At 44.9% G+C, this 16,986-nt stretch overlaps 1 protein-coding gene across 2 annotated transcripts in view; it reads left to right on the forward strand.

The window, feature by feature from the left end:
• NUP93 (nucleoporin 93) overlaps window positions 1–16,986 on the forward strand; it is a 120,838-nt gene that overhangs the window by 85,522 nt on the left and 18,330 nt on the right. For both annotated transcript variants that reach the window (XM_008257320.4, XM_008257318.4), the window contains 2 exons: window positions 12,582–12,656; window positions 15,492–15,581. In XM_008257320.4, the coding sequence (XP_008255542.1) occupies window positions 12,582–12,656; window positions 15,492–15,581 (165 nt within the window). The remainder of the gene's footprint in view (window positions 1–12,581; window positions 12,657–15,491; window positions 15,582–16,986) is intronic.

Here is a 16,986-nt window from a genome sequence, read left to right on the forward strand (position 1 = left end):
ATACCACATGGGGCCATCTAACAGTCTAGGTCACCAACCACAATGGTCTCCTTCCTTTTGCCCCTGTGCTTCCATATAGTCTTTTCTCAACACACTAGCCAGTGTGGTATTGGTGGAAGATAGATTTGTGTTACTTTGCCACTCAGAACCTTCTAGTGACACTTACTTCATCAGAATGAAAGCCAAAGTCTTCACTATGATTGGTAAGTCCCTGCATGACCACGTCTTATACCCCCCAAGCTCGTCTGACCCTGCTCTCCCCACTGCTTTTGCTGTTCCCTGCAGGCAGGCTCCTTACAGGTTCTTGGCACAAGCCTGGCTTGTTCCTGCCTAAGATCCTCCATGCTTCATGTTTGTGCCTAGCATGCTCTTTCTGCATTAACTGCATAGCTCTCTCCCTCCTCCTTTCCTTCAGTGATGCCACATCAATGCCATATCAATGAGGTCTTCCAAAGTCTTGATATCTGGAATCCAAACCAATCCCTTCCTGTTCAGTACTAACTGTATATCATTTTCTTGCTGTATTTTTTGTACTTCCTCTTAATGTACCGTAGTATATATTTTATGTTGTGTATTGTCGATTCCTCTCAGAAAGCACCATAAAAGTAAGGATTTTTGTTTTGTTTATTCCTATATCTCTAGTCCCTGTAAGAGCTTCCTGAAACATAGTAGATGCTCAGTAAATATTTGTTGAATGAAACTTTTAGTTCTAGCTAACTTTGTACTCACTGAAGTATTAGGGATATATTGAAGCAGTGAGGATTTAGGATGCATGTGTTAAATAGCATTCATCATAACTGCCAGTGTTTCTTGATTGGTAGTAGTGCCAAGTTGAGGGTTTTCTACTCTTTTAAAATTTAATTTAAGGGGCTGGTGCTGTGGGTAGCAGGTAAAGCTGGCAGCTGTGGCACCAGCATCCCATATGAGTGCCAGTTTGAGTCCTGGCTGCTCCACTTCAATCCAGCTCCCTGCTAATGTGCCTGGGAAAGCAAGAGGATGGTCCAAGTCTTTGAGCCCCTGCACCCATGTGGGAGATTGGAAGAAGCTCTTGGCTCCTAGCTTCAGACCAGCCCAGCTGTTGTGGCCATTTTGGGAAGTGAACCAGCAGATTGAAGATCTCTCTGTCTCTCCCTCTCTCTCTGTAGCCCTGCCTCTCAAATAAATAAATACATCTTTTTTTTTTTTTTTTTTTTTACTTGAAAGGCAGAATTAGAGAGGAGGAGAGACAGAGACAGAGAGAGAGAGAGAGATCTTCCATCCGTTGGTTCACTTCCCAAATGGCTGCTACAAGTGGGTCTGGGCCAGGCTGGAGCCAGGAGTCTGGAGCTTCTTCAAGTCTTCCACATGTGTGCAGGGGCCCAAGGACTTGTGCCGTCTTCTACTGCTTTCCCAGGCTCATCAGTAGGGAGCCGGATTCAAAGTGGAGCAGCTGAGACCGGAACCCGCACCCATATGGGATGCTGGCATCACAAGTGGAGGTTTAACCTACTATGCCACATTGCTGGCCCCAATAGTAAATATTTTTTAAAAATTTTAATTAAAAGATATATAGGCAATGAAAGTATATAAATTAAGAATTAAAGCCTCTAGGCCGGCGCCGCGGCTCACTAGGCTAATCCTCCGCCTTGTGGCGCCAGCACACCGGGTTCTAGTCCTGGTTGGGGCGCCGGATTCTGTCCCGGTTGCCCCTCTTCCAGGCCAGCTCTCTGTTGTGGCCAGGGAGTGCAGTGGAGGATGGCCCAGGTGCTTGGGCCCTGCACCCCATGGGAGACCAGGAAAAGCACCTGGCTCCTGGCTCCTGCCATCGGATCAGCGCGGTGCGCCGGCCATTGGAGGGTGAACCAACGGCAAAAGGAAGACCTTTCTCTCTGTCTCTCTCTCTCTCACTGTCCACTCTGCCTGTCAAAAAAAAAAAAAAAAAAAAAAAAGAATTAAAGCCTCTAGACCTCAAATACCAATTCCCTTCCCCTTTGCCTTGCCCATAGGTAATCATTATTACTACTTTGTTGTTTATATTTCCAGGGTTTCTTTATGCAAGTGTAAGTGTATGAGCCCACTCCTTCTTACGCAAAAGTTAGCTTAAGTTAGCAAAAGTTAGCTGCTCTGCTTGGCATCTTGATGTTTTTTGTTATTGTTATTTGTTTTCTTTTTAGTGTATTTCAGACATCTCTCCTGTGAGGGATTTTGAAGCTGCAACTGGGATCAGCAGGAGACTATTTTGATGAATGATGTCTGCCCCTGTCCCAGGGGAGCCATGGCTTGCCCCACATTTACCATCCTGTGTTAGGGAGGAGACAGCTCTGGGCTTCAAATCATGGCTTCAGCAGTGACTAGTTCTGCCTTGTCTAAGTTAATTTAACCCTGCAGATCTTCAGTGTCTTCAGTGGTAAAATGGCATTATTAGGGCAGATTAGTGATAATGTAAAACAGCTGTCCCATAATGGCCATTCCATTCTGTTTTCTTAAAAAGTCATTTTAGGTAACTTGGAGGTGCTTAGAAATTATAAAGTCATGGGGTGAGTATTTAACCCTAGTGGTCATGATGTTGGTGAAAATTCTCACGTCCCATATTGGAATGCCTGGTTCAGTACCTGGTTTAGGCTTCTGACTGAAGTTTCCTGCTAATGCAGACCTTGGGAGGCAGCAGTGATAGCTCAGGTAATTGGATTCCTGCTGCCTACATGAGAGCCAGATTGAGTTCCTGGCTCCTGGGTGCAGCCAGCCCCATCCCTGACAGTTGCCAGCTTTTGGGGAGTGAACCAGTAGTTGAGGGAGCTTTCTCTCTCACTCCTCTCCCTCTCTAATGAATCAGTCAATCAATGAAATTCTAATGTCTCAGAAATGGTAATGTTAGACATTTTTAGGTAGCACTACCAATATTTGTAGAATTCTTGACTCAGAGGGAGATGTGTAAATAAGCTGGTGAGATCCAGGACTGCTGGCTTCTGGATCACCATTGAAGTTTAGGCCAAGAATGGGCAGTTTGGCAGTTTATTGTGCCTGCAGAGTGACTTCACAATTGTGCATCTATACGTAAGTTCCTAATTTAGAAACCAGTTTTCCTATTAAACTAGCCTCTAAATAAATACGTATCATAGTCTTCTGTCTTGGGAAAATTGCCCTTTGGGGATCATATCATATATTTCTTAGATTGAAAGTCTTCAGACTCAGGCTAGCACTCATGGCATAGCATGTAAATCTGCTGTCTGTGGCGCCAGCATCCCATATAGGTGCCGATTCGAGTCCCAGCTGCTCCACTTCCAAACCAGCTTCCTGTTAATGTGCCTGGGAAAGCAGCAGAGGATGTCCCAAATGCTTGGGCCCATCCCACCCTCATGGAAGACCCAGATAAAGCCAGTGGCCATCTAGGAAGTGGGCCATCAGATGGAAGATCTCTCTGTGTTTCTACATAGCTCTGCCTTTCAAATAAATAAATAAATCTTAAAAATATAAAAATAAAAAATAGCCTAGAAGAACAAGGACAGACAGATGGACCCAATACAAAAAAAAAAGAAAAAGCTTCAAATTGTTACATGAGATTCCTAGCAGAAACCTATTTTAAAAAAACTTCCGACTCAAATCAGCCTTTGCAAAAGAGAATTAATGTAGAATATCCTTAGCCAGCCAGATTTTTCTTTCTTAATTCTTTGTAAATCTGGATGCATAACTAGACCAGCTAATTTGATGAACTTCATTTTTTAAAATGGTGTTAATAGGTTGTGTTCTGTGTTGGGATTTGGAAGTAATTATAAATTACTAATGAGATATTCTGTCTTGATTGTTCTTCTCTTAAAAATAGACTTATTTAGTAGACTCTTCTTGCTTGACCTTCAGTCCTGTCGGAAGGGAATTGCCAATGCTTTTGTTAGTCTCTATTGTGACACCTGGTGGAATGGAAGCTTTGCTGTAAAATCTGGGAAGTAAAGCAGACAGGTCTCTGCAGGCCTTTACCCCAGAATTGCCATTTCCTGGAACCTTGTGGGTTTTGTTGTCTTTGTTTTGGGCTTTCTTTCCCTTAGTATAACCTGTATACCCAAAAATGCACAAATAGTGAATATAATGAATAAGCATGCGGAGAACACACCTAGACAAAGAAACAGAACATTACCAGCACTCCAGTAGTCCCTCATGCCAGTTCCTGGCCACTATCCACAACCAACAAAGATGGAGTCACGGTCTTGACTTCTGACATCACAGATTAATTTTGCTTTAATCTAATTTTATGTAAGTACAATCATACAGTATGTACTTTTGTTCCTGGCTTCTTTAACATAACGTTCTGTGTATTGTTGCATGTAGTTGTTAGCCGTTCATTTTCATGGTTGAACAGTATTACTGCGAGTGGTTTATCCCTTCTAGTGTTGATGGACATACGGGTAGTGTTCATTTCTTGGCTTTTATAGGTAGTATTATTGTGAGCATTCTTGTATGTGTCTTGGCGACCATGTTTGCATCTCTGTTGGATATATCTACGAGGGAATTGCTGGGTCAGGGAGTAAGCTACTTTAGTAGATACTGCCAAACAGTTTTCCAAATTGGTGTATCAGTATACCCTCCAATTAGCATTATGTGGTAATTCCATTGCCACACCTGGTGTTTTCTGTCTTTAATTTAACCACTCTAGTGGCTGTGTTTTTCTGTATATGCTTCTGTAGGTGTTTACCCTATAATTTTATTCTAAATTTCGGCAGGGTGAGATTATCTCCACTGGCAAGCTTTTTGTCCACCTTCTTTTCTAGCGGCCCACACAGTGTGTAGGGCAAAAGTAGGTTTGGGAATTCAGCAGGCTTTGGGTCTTGAGCCCAGGTCTCCTAGTTATAAAATGTCATGTGTTGATGAAATCATGTATCGCTGCAACAAGCAGGCTTCCAAGATGCATGTTATGAAAAAGATCTACATGAAAGAAAAGAAAAGGCCGGCGCCGCGGCTCACTAGGCTAATCCTCCACCTTGCGGCGCCGGCACACCGGGTTCTAGTCCCGGTCGGGGCGCCGGATTCTGTCCTGGTTGCCCCTCTTCCAGGCCAGCTCTCTGCTGTGGCCAGGGAGTGCAGTGGAGGATGGCCCAGGTGCTTGGGCCCTGCACCCCATGGGAGACCAGGAGAAGCACCTGGCTCCTGCCATTGGATCAGCGCGGTGTGCCGGCCGTGGTGGCCATTGGAGGGTGAACCAATGGCAAAGGAAGACCTTTCTCTCTGTCTCTCTCACTGTCCACTCTGCCTGTAAAAAAAAAAAAAGAAAAAAAAAAAAAAGATCTACATGGATCTCAGAAATTTTGTACCAAAATAAATTTTAATTTCATTTTCAGTGACCTTCTGAAGTTTCCTCCATATTACTAAGTTGTATTTAACCACTTTAACATGGATCTATCTCTTTTAAGTGTTTTCCTTGATTTATAGTATTTTATATATTCATATTTTTTATATTTAATAAATATATGTTATATAAATGTATATTTATATATATTTCAGGTGTAGCCTTGTGTTTCAGATCCCACATCCCCAGTCAGAATACCTGTGTTTGATACTTGGCTCCAATTCCTGACTCTAGTTTCCTTCTAATTCAGACCCTAAGAAGCAGCAGTGATGGCTCAAGTAGTTGGGTTCTTGCAACCCATGTGGAAGACTTGGATTGAGTTCCCAGCCCTGTTTCAGCTGGGCTCAGTACCAACCATTGAGGGCCTTTGGGGAATGAACCAGTGGAAGGGAACTTTCACTTTCTCTGCCCTTCAAAAAATATATATAAAAAATTAAAAAAAAAAAACCTCAGTCATAAATGGGAGAAATAATTAAGGAAATATGATTTGATATTTACAGTATTCTTTCCTGTGCACCTTAGTTTTAAGAATAGGTTTATTTATTTATTTTTAAAGCAAAAAGGCTAATTTCCCCCCCCAGAAGCCTTCTAATAACGGAAAAGCAAGAAGACACTGGTAATATCTGTTTCAGGCAAGTTTTAATAAAGGAAATGATACTTCAGTAATATAAAGCCAATTTGGGAAATTAATTTCCTTAGGATATTATTGAAGAAAGAGGTTTAACTTGTAAAGTAAGGTTGGAATTAAAAGACTGCTAATAACTTTTCAAGTTACTGCCTGAATAAAGATGATGCGCTTTGAAACAAGGAAGGAACTGGTGGCTGTGAAACCCATGCCCCTTTCTTGTATGTGGTCAGTGTGAGAAAGAATGCCCAGGTGCTGTGCAGCCTGCGTGACCGCACAGGGAGTTTGGACAGTTTGAGGAATCCTTGATGTGTGTTAGCCATTAGGTAAATTTATCCAACCTTAGTGCAGCCTAGTGGCTATGTTTGTATTGAGCAGTCCTTTTAGTGTATCATCTGGAAAATGACTCAGCTTGGTGAGCCACAGGCTCACTAGAGAAACTAAGCTATATAGCCTAATAATTGTGAATTATAATGGTACCACTGCACACTGTGGTATGTGAACAATGTATTTTGAGTGTAGTCTCTAATTTTGATGACTGAGAATACCATATTCCATCAATTCCCAGTCCCATGTCTTCCCTACATTTTAGTATCTCTCAAATCAGGGCATGTCTTAAATCCAGTAGTGTGTCATAGTTTGACAGCATTTTTTTCTTTCCTAGCAGCACATGAAATACCATTATGTCTTATAGGAGAGGGTCTGTTAGATTTAATGAAATATACTAAAATAGAGACCGACAGAGTTTGAATTTGAAAACACCAATCTAGATGATTCTAAGCTTCATTGTGTGACTGCCTGGCAGTTTCCTAGGGCTGGACCTGCTCACATTTTGGGATTTCAAACATAAAAGGTGCTCTGTTGCTCAATAGGCCTTTCATTGTATTGTGGTGAGGTATCGTGTATGATGACTTTCTGATCTTATGGACTGTTCTGATGGAGTTTTTGTCGCTCCCCCTCTTCGTGAAGGAACGACACAGGACCCTGCGTTGTTCTTTCATCTGCTCGGCCCTCCCCGGGTTTGCTGCTGGTTCTTCCCGGGTTGGCTACCGACCCTTCCACCTCCGTGGAAGGGCGGTTCCCCCTGCCACTTTCCCCACTTCCGCGGGGGAGCGGCACACCGCCGGCCGGCTCTCTCGGGGGCTGCACAGGTGTTCCTTCAGATAGATGTTCCCCTTAGATATTCCCGGTGCATGCCGTCTCTCTCCTCCTTTATAGTCCTCCTCTGCCAATCCCAACTCGGCTGCCCACACACCGAGTACGCTGCTCTCCTCCAATCAGGAGCAAGTCCTACAGTTTATTGGCTGAACTGGAGGCAGCTGTGTAGAAGCTGTTTTCTCCTCTCCCAGCGCCATATTGTGGGAGAGCAGATGCATAGAATAAGTCTTAATTCCAGTAACTTAGTCTAGTCCGGGTTGCTCCCCACAGTTTTTATATTCACCCACTTGGAGAAACACTGCCCACTTTTCTCTGCCTGCTACCCCTTCCTGAAACGTGAGCTCTGTCAGTGGTGCACATCTTTGCAGTTCCCTCTCAGGTTCATATGTACACATTTGCATGTGTGTCTATCTCACCAGCTTTAAAGGATGTCCTTTCATATGTTAGTTTCTGCAATTTAGCACTATATTTTGTTGCTGCTGTTCTATTGGTTTTGTAACTTTTTCTATGTTAATACAGGTAGGTCCATGTCATTTTTTAGTAATTCTAAAAATGTTCTATCACCTGAAGGGTCCAAATGTTCTCATTTTATCCACGATCATGCATTCTCTAGTTGGGTTGAAATTAGAACCCAGGTCTTCTAGTCTCCAGTTGGTATTTTTTTCTTGGTACTTACAGGGCTTTCATATCCATATTATATAGCCAGCTCTTATAAATCAATCACTTTAGTTCTGGTTTGCTTGTATAAAGTCAAAACATTTTGCTTAGAAGTTTATACTTTCTTCCATCTGTAGTATGATACTTTCTTTTTACTCTGCACTTATTTTGCTAGGAGTGTTGGTTACAGTCCTTTCCCCTTAATTGAAATGTGCCCTCCACAGGAGTTTTGTGTATCCCGGGATACATTTTGTACATAGTAGGCTCTTTAATGAAGGTTTGCAGCTTCCTCCTGCTGTACTCTAGCCGTATCCTGCCTGTCCCAGAATGACTGTTTTGGGAACACCCTCTACTCTGAGAAGCCCCTTCTCGGTCTTTGCTCCCAGAGGCTGTCTTTAAGTAGCTTCAGATTCCTGGGAGCATCTGGCCTTTCTGCTTTCTGATTGCCTGCTCCTTTTGTCCCCACTGTGGCTCAATCAAGCCTCAATGCAGAGAAACGCAGAGGTCAGAGGTGTTTGGAACATTATTCCCACATAGCATCCAGGCACCCACTTTCCTAGCCCTCAGGCAGCTCTGGCTGTGGACTTCCAGCTGAACATTGGCCAATCTTCTGCTCAGGAATGTGCATGCACACATCCTGGCCCGGGATAATTGACTTTCCATGTGGCCGAGTAGCAGCTTGGCCAAGGGCAGCTGAAGGAGAGGCACTTTTGAAAACAAGAGCATTAGGCAAAATTAATTTAAATGGAAATTTGAAGTCTGAAACCAACTACTTTTAAATGGATGGTTTAAAAAATAAGGTTTTTAGTACTGGAAAATATTTCTCAAGGCTGTTTGCGTGTATTTAACTCAAACAGCTGTGTCTTTGCTGTTGTGCTTAGAACTGGTCTCCTTTTCGTCTCCCAGTTTATTCCCCCCAACTAGGTTGCCAGAATTAACAGGCTCAGTGCTGTGTTCTTTAAAAAAGACCGTGGGATCTGCAGCTTTCAGAGTTCCAGAAAGGTGGCTGTCTTACAGAACAGTCCTCAGCATAGTGTGACAGAAAACACTGAAAGTGCTGGGGGTGTTTGTGCATCGTGGGGAAATGAGATGAGATTTTCCAGGCTGCACCAAGTGAAATATTTTAGGTCCTGTTTCTGCAGTGTGCATAGCTATTCATTGTTTTGTAAAGGATTGTTCTGTATTCATTACAGTGGCTTACTTTGTGCTGGTAAAGTAATAACAGTTGGCATTTATTGGCACTGTGCTGAGCTCTGTCTACTTATTTCTCAAAACTGTACTGTGATGTGAACATTATTTTGTCCCCATTTAATCATCTCAAAGCTGTGTGTTGGGTACCATTAGTCCCCCTATTTTACCACTAAAGAAACTGAGATTTAAAAGAAGCAGTTGGGCCGGCGCCGCGGCTCACTAGGCTAATCCTCCACCTTGCGGCGCCGGCACACCGGGTTCTAGTCCTGGTCGGGGCGCCGGATTCTGTCCCGGTTGCCCCTCTTCCAGGCCAGCTCTCTGCTGTGGCAAGGGAGTGCAGTGGAGGATGGCCCAAGTGCTTGGGCCCTGCACCCCATGGGAGACCAGGAGAAGCACCTGGCTCCTGCCATCAGATCAGCGCGGTGCGCCGGCTGTGGTGGCCATTGGAGGGTGAACCAACGGCAAAGGAAGACTTTTCTCTCTGTCTCTCTTCTCTCACAGGCACAAAGCTGGTAAGCAGGGATTTCTAACCACTGCTCTCTGTTCAGTAGGAATGCTTTCTGCTATGAGCAACAGAAAACTGGAGCTTCAGTGACTTGAATAGTGGTTTGTTTTCCTCAGTCTGAAGTGTGGGGAGTGTTGTTCCACAGTGCCATCTGAGGCCCATTCCCTTCCTGGCTTTGTGCACCACCGTCCCTAGCATTCTTCCACTTACTTTAGCTATTGAAGGCAGCTGTAGCTCTAGACATTGCATTTGTATCTAAGGTAGAAAAAACTGGGAAAACAGAAAGGCCATGCCAGGCTTTAGCAGGAAAAGCAGAAGTTGTTCCCAAATGTACCAGAAGACTTGTGTGTTCATCTCCTTGGTAGAACTAGGGCACGTGGCCATTTCTAGCTGTAGTAGAGACTAGGTCAATAGTGTATAGTGGTCAGCTCACAAGGGCCTTCTGTGAAACTTTCAGAAAATTTTAATCCTGGATTAGTTGAGATCTGCCGTGGTTGGAGTATTTATACCACAGAAATCAGCAATTGCTAAACATCAAGTTCCCTTCCCCACGAGCTGATTATTAAACATTTACCAGGCTACCACTGGGTATATTTAGCTCTATATGGCAACCTGAAAGGTGGCAGGGAGTAGAAGTAAGAGGATTGGGAATGATCATGGGGTTGGCCACCCAGTAGCATCTACCAAGATCAAGTAAAGTGTTTAAGATCATTTAATGCCAGTGAGCTCTGGAGATCAGAGCTGAGGGGGACCTGTTGAGGTTGTATAAGATGACCCTTTCATTGATTGGTGGCAACCCTAGGTTCTGGGTGAATGTGCTTTGCTCCAGACCCCAAAGCCAAAGAGTGAAATGGCCTTCCTGGAACCCAGGTGTGCTTGACAGTCCCACGTACATTCTCTAGAACCGAGATTTAAAACTCTTCTTTGTGCCGCTTGTGTCTCTCTTCTACCCTGCTTCAAGCGCATGCTAATTTTAGTATTATTCCTCTTACCAGCTTTCCTAGTAATGGGAGTTTGCTGTCTTCCATTGATTTCCCAGGAAGCTTACTTCCTTTACTTATTTTAGTTTTTGTCTATCAGAGAGAGAGAGAGAGAGAGAGAGAGAGAGAGAGAGAGAGAGAACTCCCATCCACTAGTTCACTCCCCATTTGCCCTCAGCAGCTGGGGAGCTTAAGCCAGGAGCTTAACACAACCTGTCTCTTGGGTAGCAGGAACCCAGTTATTTGAGCTGTTGTCACTGCCTCCCTGTGTTAGCAGGGAGCTGGAGCTAGGAATAAAACCCAGGCACTGCCTTGTGGGATATGGGCATCCTAACTGTCATCTTTACCATTTGGTAAGATGCCCACTCCTAGTAAGCCTACTTTAAACTGTTCTGCTTTAGATTTTAGAGAATAGAGCTTTGGATTTTGTTTTAAGATTTTATTTATTTATTTGAGAAGTAGAGGTACAGACAGAGAAAAGGAGAGACAAAGAGAAAAGTCTTCCATCTGCTGGTTCACTCCCCAAATGGCTGCAACAGGCAAAGCTGGGCCCATCCAAAGCCAGGAGCCTCTTCCAGGTGTCCCACGTGGGTTTTAGGGGCCCAAGGACTTGGGCCGTCTTCTGCTTTCCCAAGCCATAGCAGAGAGCTGGATGGGAAGAGGAGCAGCCAAGACTAGAACCTGTGCCCATATGGGATGCCAGCAATGTAGGTGGAGACTTAGCCCACTATGCCACAGCACCGGCCCCTGGATTCTTTTTGTTAAAATTAGATAAAGTTGGGGCCCGTCCAACATCTCATGTGGCTACCAGATTCATGTCCCATTTGCTCCACTTCTGATCCAGCTACATGTTAATGGCCTGGAGAAAGCAGCAGGAGATGGCCCAAGTGCTTGGGCCCCTGCCACCCACATGGGAGACCTTGGTAAAGCCCCTGGCTCCTAGCTTTGGCTTGGCCTAGTCCTGGCTCATTGTGACCATCTAGAGAATGAACCAGTGGGTGAAAGATTCCCTCTCTCTCTCAAGTCTTTCAAATAAATAAATAAATCTTGGGGCTGGCGCTGTGGCATAGCGGGTAAAGCCAGTAGAAGAAATTTGATCCATATTTATTTACAGTAAGGAATAGCTGAGCTAAAGTTGAGCCTTTCTAAAGCAGAGACCAATATACTTTAAAAAAAAAAGATTTATTTATTTATTTTTGAAAGAGTTACACAGAGAGAGAAGGAGAGGCAGAGAGAGAGGGGTCTTGCATCTGCTGGTTCACTCCCCATTTGGCCACAAATGCCGGAGCTGTGCCGATCCAAAGCCAGGAGCCAAGAGCTTCCTCTGGGTCTCCCACATGGATGCAGGGGCCCAAGGGCTTGGGCCATCTTCTACTGCTTTCTCAGGCCATAGCAGAGAGCTGGATCGGAAGTGGAGCAGCTGGGACTCGAACCCGCGCCCATATGGGATGCTGGCTCTGCAGCCGACAGCTTTACCTGCTACGCCACAGTGCCGGCCCATTATACTTTTTTTAATAGATGGTAAGGTTTTTGGGGACAGACTCTATCAACTGGCTTCTTTTCATCCCTATGGGGATGGACATACACACAGCTATGCAGGTGCTTAGCAGATTTTTACTGAATGAATGAATACCCCATATAGACTGGCCTCACATTTTCAGATATGGAAAATTAATCAGCAGTTGTCTTGGTGTGAACTCTAGAATGGAAATGTCTGCATCTGGTGATATGGTTCTACAGACTCTCTGCTGTCAGCTGCTTGATATGATTGATGGAAACCTGTGGCCCACTGATAAAAATGATGGTGTTGCTGGTGTGAAGACATGGGGAGAAAAGAGACATGGGAGGGGGTTGGAATTGAAACCAAATGTTGGAAGGATATGTGGTTCGAGAAATAGTTATTGAGATTTCTGTAGGGTTTATCCAGCTCTCTCTTATTTTTTTGGTTAGTCCAGTCCCATTCTTGCTCTGTTCTCATACGTTCATGGTGTAACAGAGTTGCATTTTATCGCAACCCCTAAAATTGTCATTTTTCTGAAGTCTTAGCTAGGAAACAGACCTCTCACAACTGTTAAACACGAGGATATGTTTATGTGATTTTTGTTTCTTCTCATGACTACCATTTTTAACCAATTCTGAATGTATTTACAGCCAAGTTACATCAGCGATGTGGGACCCCCTGGACGAAGCTCTCTGGATAGCATCGAGATGGCCTATGCCCGGCAGGTGAGCATGCTCTCACAAAAGGTTTAATCCTGGAAAATTCTCTGCGAGCCTCTAGGGGAGAGAAAAAGAACAAAGGCCTCATGTAAAAGTCAAACCCTGAAAACTAGTTGGGTTTTTGTTTAAATGACTGGTTAATACTTTACCATCTAGGCTACTGGAGAATTCTATCAAATAGGGTAATAGAAAGGCTTGGATTTGACTGAAAGAATTGAAATCTGCCCTTTACCCTGACCAAGGCATCTCATTTTGCAGGTTTGGCAAATAGCTGTTGCTACAATAAAGCCTTGAGTAACTGCATTGCCTAGCAAATGGAGTTGTGTTTTAACTGAATCTACCTGGTAGACTGACGGTATTCTAAATGTTTTTCTACCTTGGAAAGCATAGTATACTCAATGCTGCTTAATAATATCATTGTCTTAGAGAAGCTCCTGATGTTGTGAGGATCATGCTTCTGGCTGTAGGTCATGACCATGCAGGAGTATAGGTGTGCAATGAGATGCCTTGTGGGAACCAAGCCCTCTATTGGACTGCACCTAACCACAGGACAGTAAGCACTGTATGCATCCCTGGAATTGACTTTGAGGAAAGCAGTGCCAACTGACTGTGTTTCACTGTAATTTGCCACATGCACAGTATCAAGAAGGGAAACCATTCCTGTTTCTTGAATTGAGAGAGTTGTGCTGAACCATCACCCTGAGGTCATCTTGTACCAGTGGTAGCCAGGGGACATCTGCTCAGCCAGTACCAGCTCCCATGATTCTCTGAGATGGAAATATCAATGCCACTTGTGGTATCCGTACTCCCTTTTTCCCTTTCTACTCTCCCACCTGCAGCAAGGGACAATGAGAAATAGACCTTGTGCTTTCAGCTGCTGTTGATCAGCCAGTGGAACCCTGCGTTAACTGAATTATGCTGTTGGCTGATTACGTATTGTCAGAAATCCCTGTTTTTACCCCTCAATCAGAGAGATTTAAGTTTTTAAAAAAAGTCTCTCTCCTTCAATGTGCCACTGCTGCTCAGCCTCTAGGCAGCTGAGGCTAGTTCCATCCACTTTACATAGACCAGCTCCCCTCCTCCCAGATCTCTCATATATGACTACTGGCCTCTATTTCATTATGCTCAATTTTTAGATCTCTCTTTTACTCCCCCTGCACATACCCATCCTTTACATTTCACCCTCATTATGGCCAATTCCCTCCATTGCCAAAGCTACCACCTGGAGTTCAGGCGTGTCTTCTGTATATGAAAGACTAAGCTTCATTAAGCTAACATTTTATAGCACTTGTTAATGTACATACATCACAGGACAGCTGTTTCCATAGTTGTCCTGTGGAGAGGAAATCTTTCTGTCCCATATTGAACGTGGTACTTTGCAGAGGAAAGACTCCTAATAAAAGTTTGTTGAATGAATAAACATCCCCTCAATTTAAAACTGTTACTTGATTTTTTTTTTTTTAAGATTTATTTTATTTATTTGAGAAATGTAGAGCCAGAGAGAGAGAGAGGTCTTCCATCTGCTGGTTCACTCCCAGATGACTGCAACAGCCAGAGCTGAGCTGATCCAAAGCCAGGAGCCAGGAGCTTTTTTAGGGTCTCCCATGGGGGTGCAGGGACCCAAGGATTTGGGCTGTCTTCCACTGCTTTCCCAGGCCATAGCAGAGAGCTGGATCAGAAGTTGAGCAGCCGTGACTCAAACTGGAGCCCATATGGGATGCCAGCGCTGCAGGCTGGCACTTTAACCCACTGCTTCACAGCGCTGGCCCCGGTTACTTGATCTTTATAACAACCCTGAAAGCCAAAGGACATTGTTGTCTCTCATTTAAAGTAGGGGGAACTAAAGTTGACTTTCCTAATATCACAGCCTTGTTTAGTCCTTGGTAGAGCAGGAACTTTAAGTATAAAATAAAATCTTTCACAGGAGTAGAACTTGCTAGTTTTTAAACATTGTTATTTTAGTTCTTCTAAAATAAAATCCAGAATAACAGTGGCTTTCCCATGCCATAACATCATGCCATTCATTTTCCTTGAGAAAATTCTACCTCTGCTGGTGCTGTAGAGCAGCAGATATAGCCACTGCCTGTGACACTGGCATCCCAGATGAGCACTAGTGGGAATCTTGGCTGCTCCACTTCTGATTTATCTTCCTGCTAATGTGCCTGGGAAAGCAGCAGAGAATGGCCTGAGTATTGGGCCCCTGCCACTGATGTTGAAGACCCAGGTGGAGTTCCAGACTCTTGGCTTCAGCCTGCTTCAACACTGGCCAATGTATCCATTTGGAGGAGTAAACCAGTGAATGGAGAGCTCTGTCTCTCCATCTCTCCGTGTAGCTCTGCCTTTCAAATAAATTGTAAAAAGAAAAATAACAGAAAATCCCACCTAAAGAGCAGAGACCCTTTCCGTGAGAAATGGATATGCTGCCCCTGCAGCGACTGCTGGTCTGGCACATGGGAAGCAGGGGATGCCACCTGACATTCCCCTTTCAGTCTGTGAGCTTTGGGCCTGGAGCCATTCAGTTCTTTGGCCAGAATTTTAGCGGCTTTTCTTAGTAGCAGGTAGAGCCTTTCCTTTGTCCCATCTTCCATCTTTCTCTGTGTTCCTTGCTGCTGGGACACAGCACCACAGAACTGCATGTTGCAGCCCTTCCCTGAGACCATTCTGCTCCCATTCTTCAGGGATCTGGAAGGCCGGGATAGCAGTCAGCACTGGTGTGTTGCCCACAGAAGCTTGGTGGAAGCTTCTCCTGACTGTTTGCTGGCTTCAGAACTGCTCCAGGGAGTTTTGCAAAAACTTGGAATAGAAATTGTGCCACTGACTTTTTGCTTTTCATCATTTCAGATTTATATCTATAATGAGAAGATTGTAAATGGCCATCTGCAGCCTAACCTTGTAGACCTGTGTGCTTCGGTCGCAGAGCTGGATGATAAGGTAGCACGCCCAGCTAAGCCAGTGGGGTTGTGGAGCCCAGCGTTGGGGTGGGCTTGGCAGCTTGCTGACTGGGCTGAACTGTGCCTGTGGGGATCTGCCATTCCGTGGAATAAGATGTTAACTGTTCTTCAGAGTTTTCATTGCAGTAATTGTGGAGTGGTTTTGGTGATGATGATTGTTTAATGTAGGTGCAGAAGGCCTAGCCAGGATCAATGGTCACAGTCCTCTGGGTGTTTTTTTTTTTTTTTTTTTTTTGACAGGCAGAGTGGACAGTGAGAGAGAGAGACAGAGAGAAAGGTCTTCCTTTGCCATTGGTTCACCCTCCAATGGCCGCCGCGGCCGGCGCGCTGCAGCCGGCGCACCGCGCTGATCCGATGGCAGGAGCCAGGAGCCAGGTGCTTTTCCTGGTCTCCCATGGGGTGCAGGGCCCAAGCACCTGGGCCATCCTCCACTGCACTCCCTGGCCACAGCAGAGGGCTGGCCTGGAAGAGGGGCAACTGGGACAGAATCTGGCACCCCGACCGGGACTAGAACCCGGTGTGCCGGCGCCGCTAGGCGGAGGATTAGCCTAGTGAGCCGCGGCGCCGGCCCTCTGGGTGTTTTTACTTGAAGTCCTCTCAGGCTCTGGCTCCCTGCTCACCTGTTTCCCTCCTCAGACAGACCTGTGATCTCTTTAACAGAGCTGAATTGGAAAGAGGATGCTTGTTTCATTCTTGCAAGCCCCTTGAACTTGACTCAGATGGAGTCTTCGCTGGCATTCCTCTCTGTGGCCCCCACCTCCCCAGATAATTGTTTTCTTTCCTCAGCTCAACCCTATGTATCTGCCCTGAGAAGTGGGGGGTGGTGAGGACAAAAGCAGTGGATGAATGGGTGGGTGGGTTGGTGTGGAACCAGGAGGGAGGAAAAGAGAAGGGTATTCTGGAAGCAAACACTGATACACACAGATCTTTGTTTTTTTCAAATGGCATCTAATTTTGATGTGATTTTTTTACATAAGATATAAGGAAATACCAACAGATCTAAAGAAGAAAGGAAGAATTCACTAGTCATCCCACCACCAAGGGATAGGTAGCTGGATAGTCTACAGTTTCGATTTTTGAGAAAGACCATGATAACAGGCCTTTGTCTTTTGCTTTGGAAAAAGGATAAAGCTACTTCTCTCCAATTGTGCGACCTTCCTTACTTTCGAATATTGCTAGGGTGTCAGGGAACATAAGGAGAGATTTATAGCCAGGAGGATTCAGGGCAGGTGGGGGTAGGATAAGGGAGTCCCAGCTGTGTGGTAGCAGCACAGCGGAAAGAACACCAGCTCCTTCCCTGAGAGGCATCTTCTGAAGGGGGTGAGTGGGAAGGGAAATGGGAGACTGTGGTGCTCACAAAATGGGGTAAGAGCGGTGGCCACTGG

Source organism: Oryctolagus cuniculus, chromosome 18 (genome assembly GCF_964237555.1).
Source record: "Oryctolagus cuniculus chromosome 18, mOryCun1.1, whole genome shotgun sequence".
NCBI classification, from domain to species: domain Eukaryota; kingdom Metazoa; phylum Chordata; class Mammalia; order Lagomorpha; family Leporidae; genus Oryctolagus; species Oryctolagus cuniculus.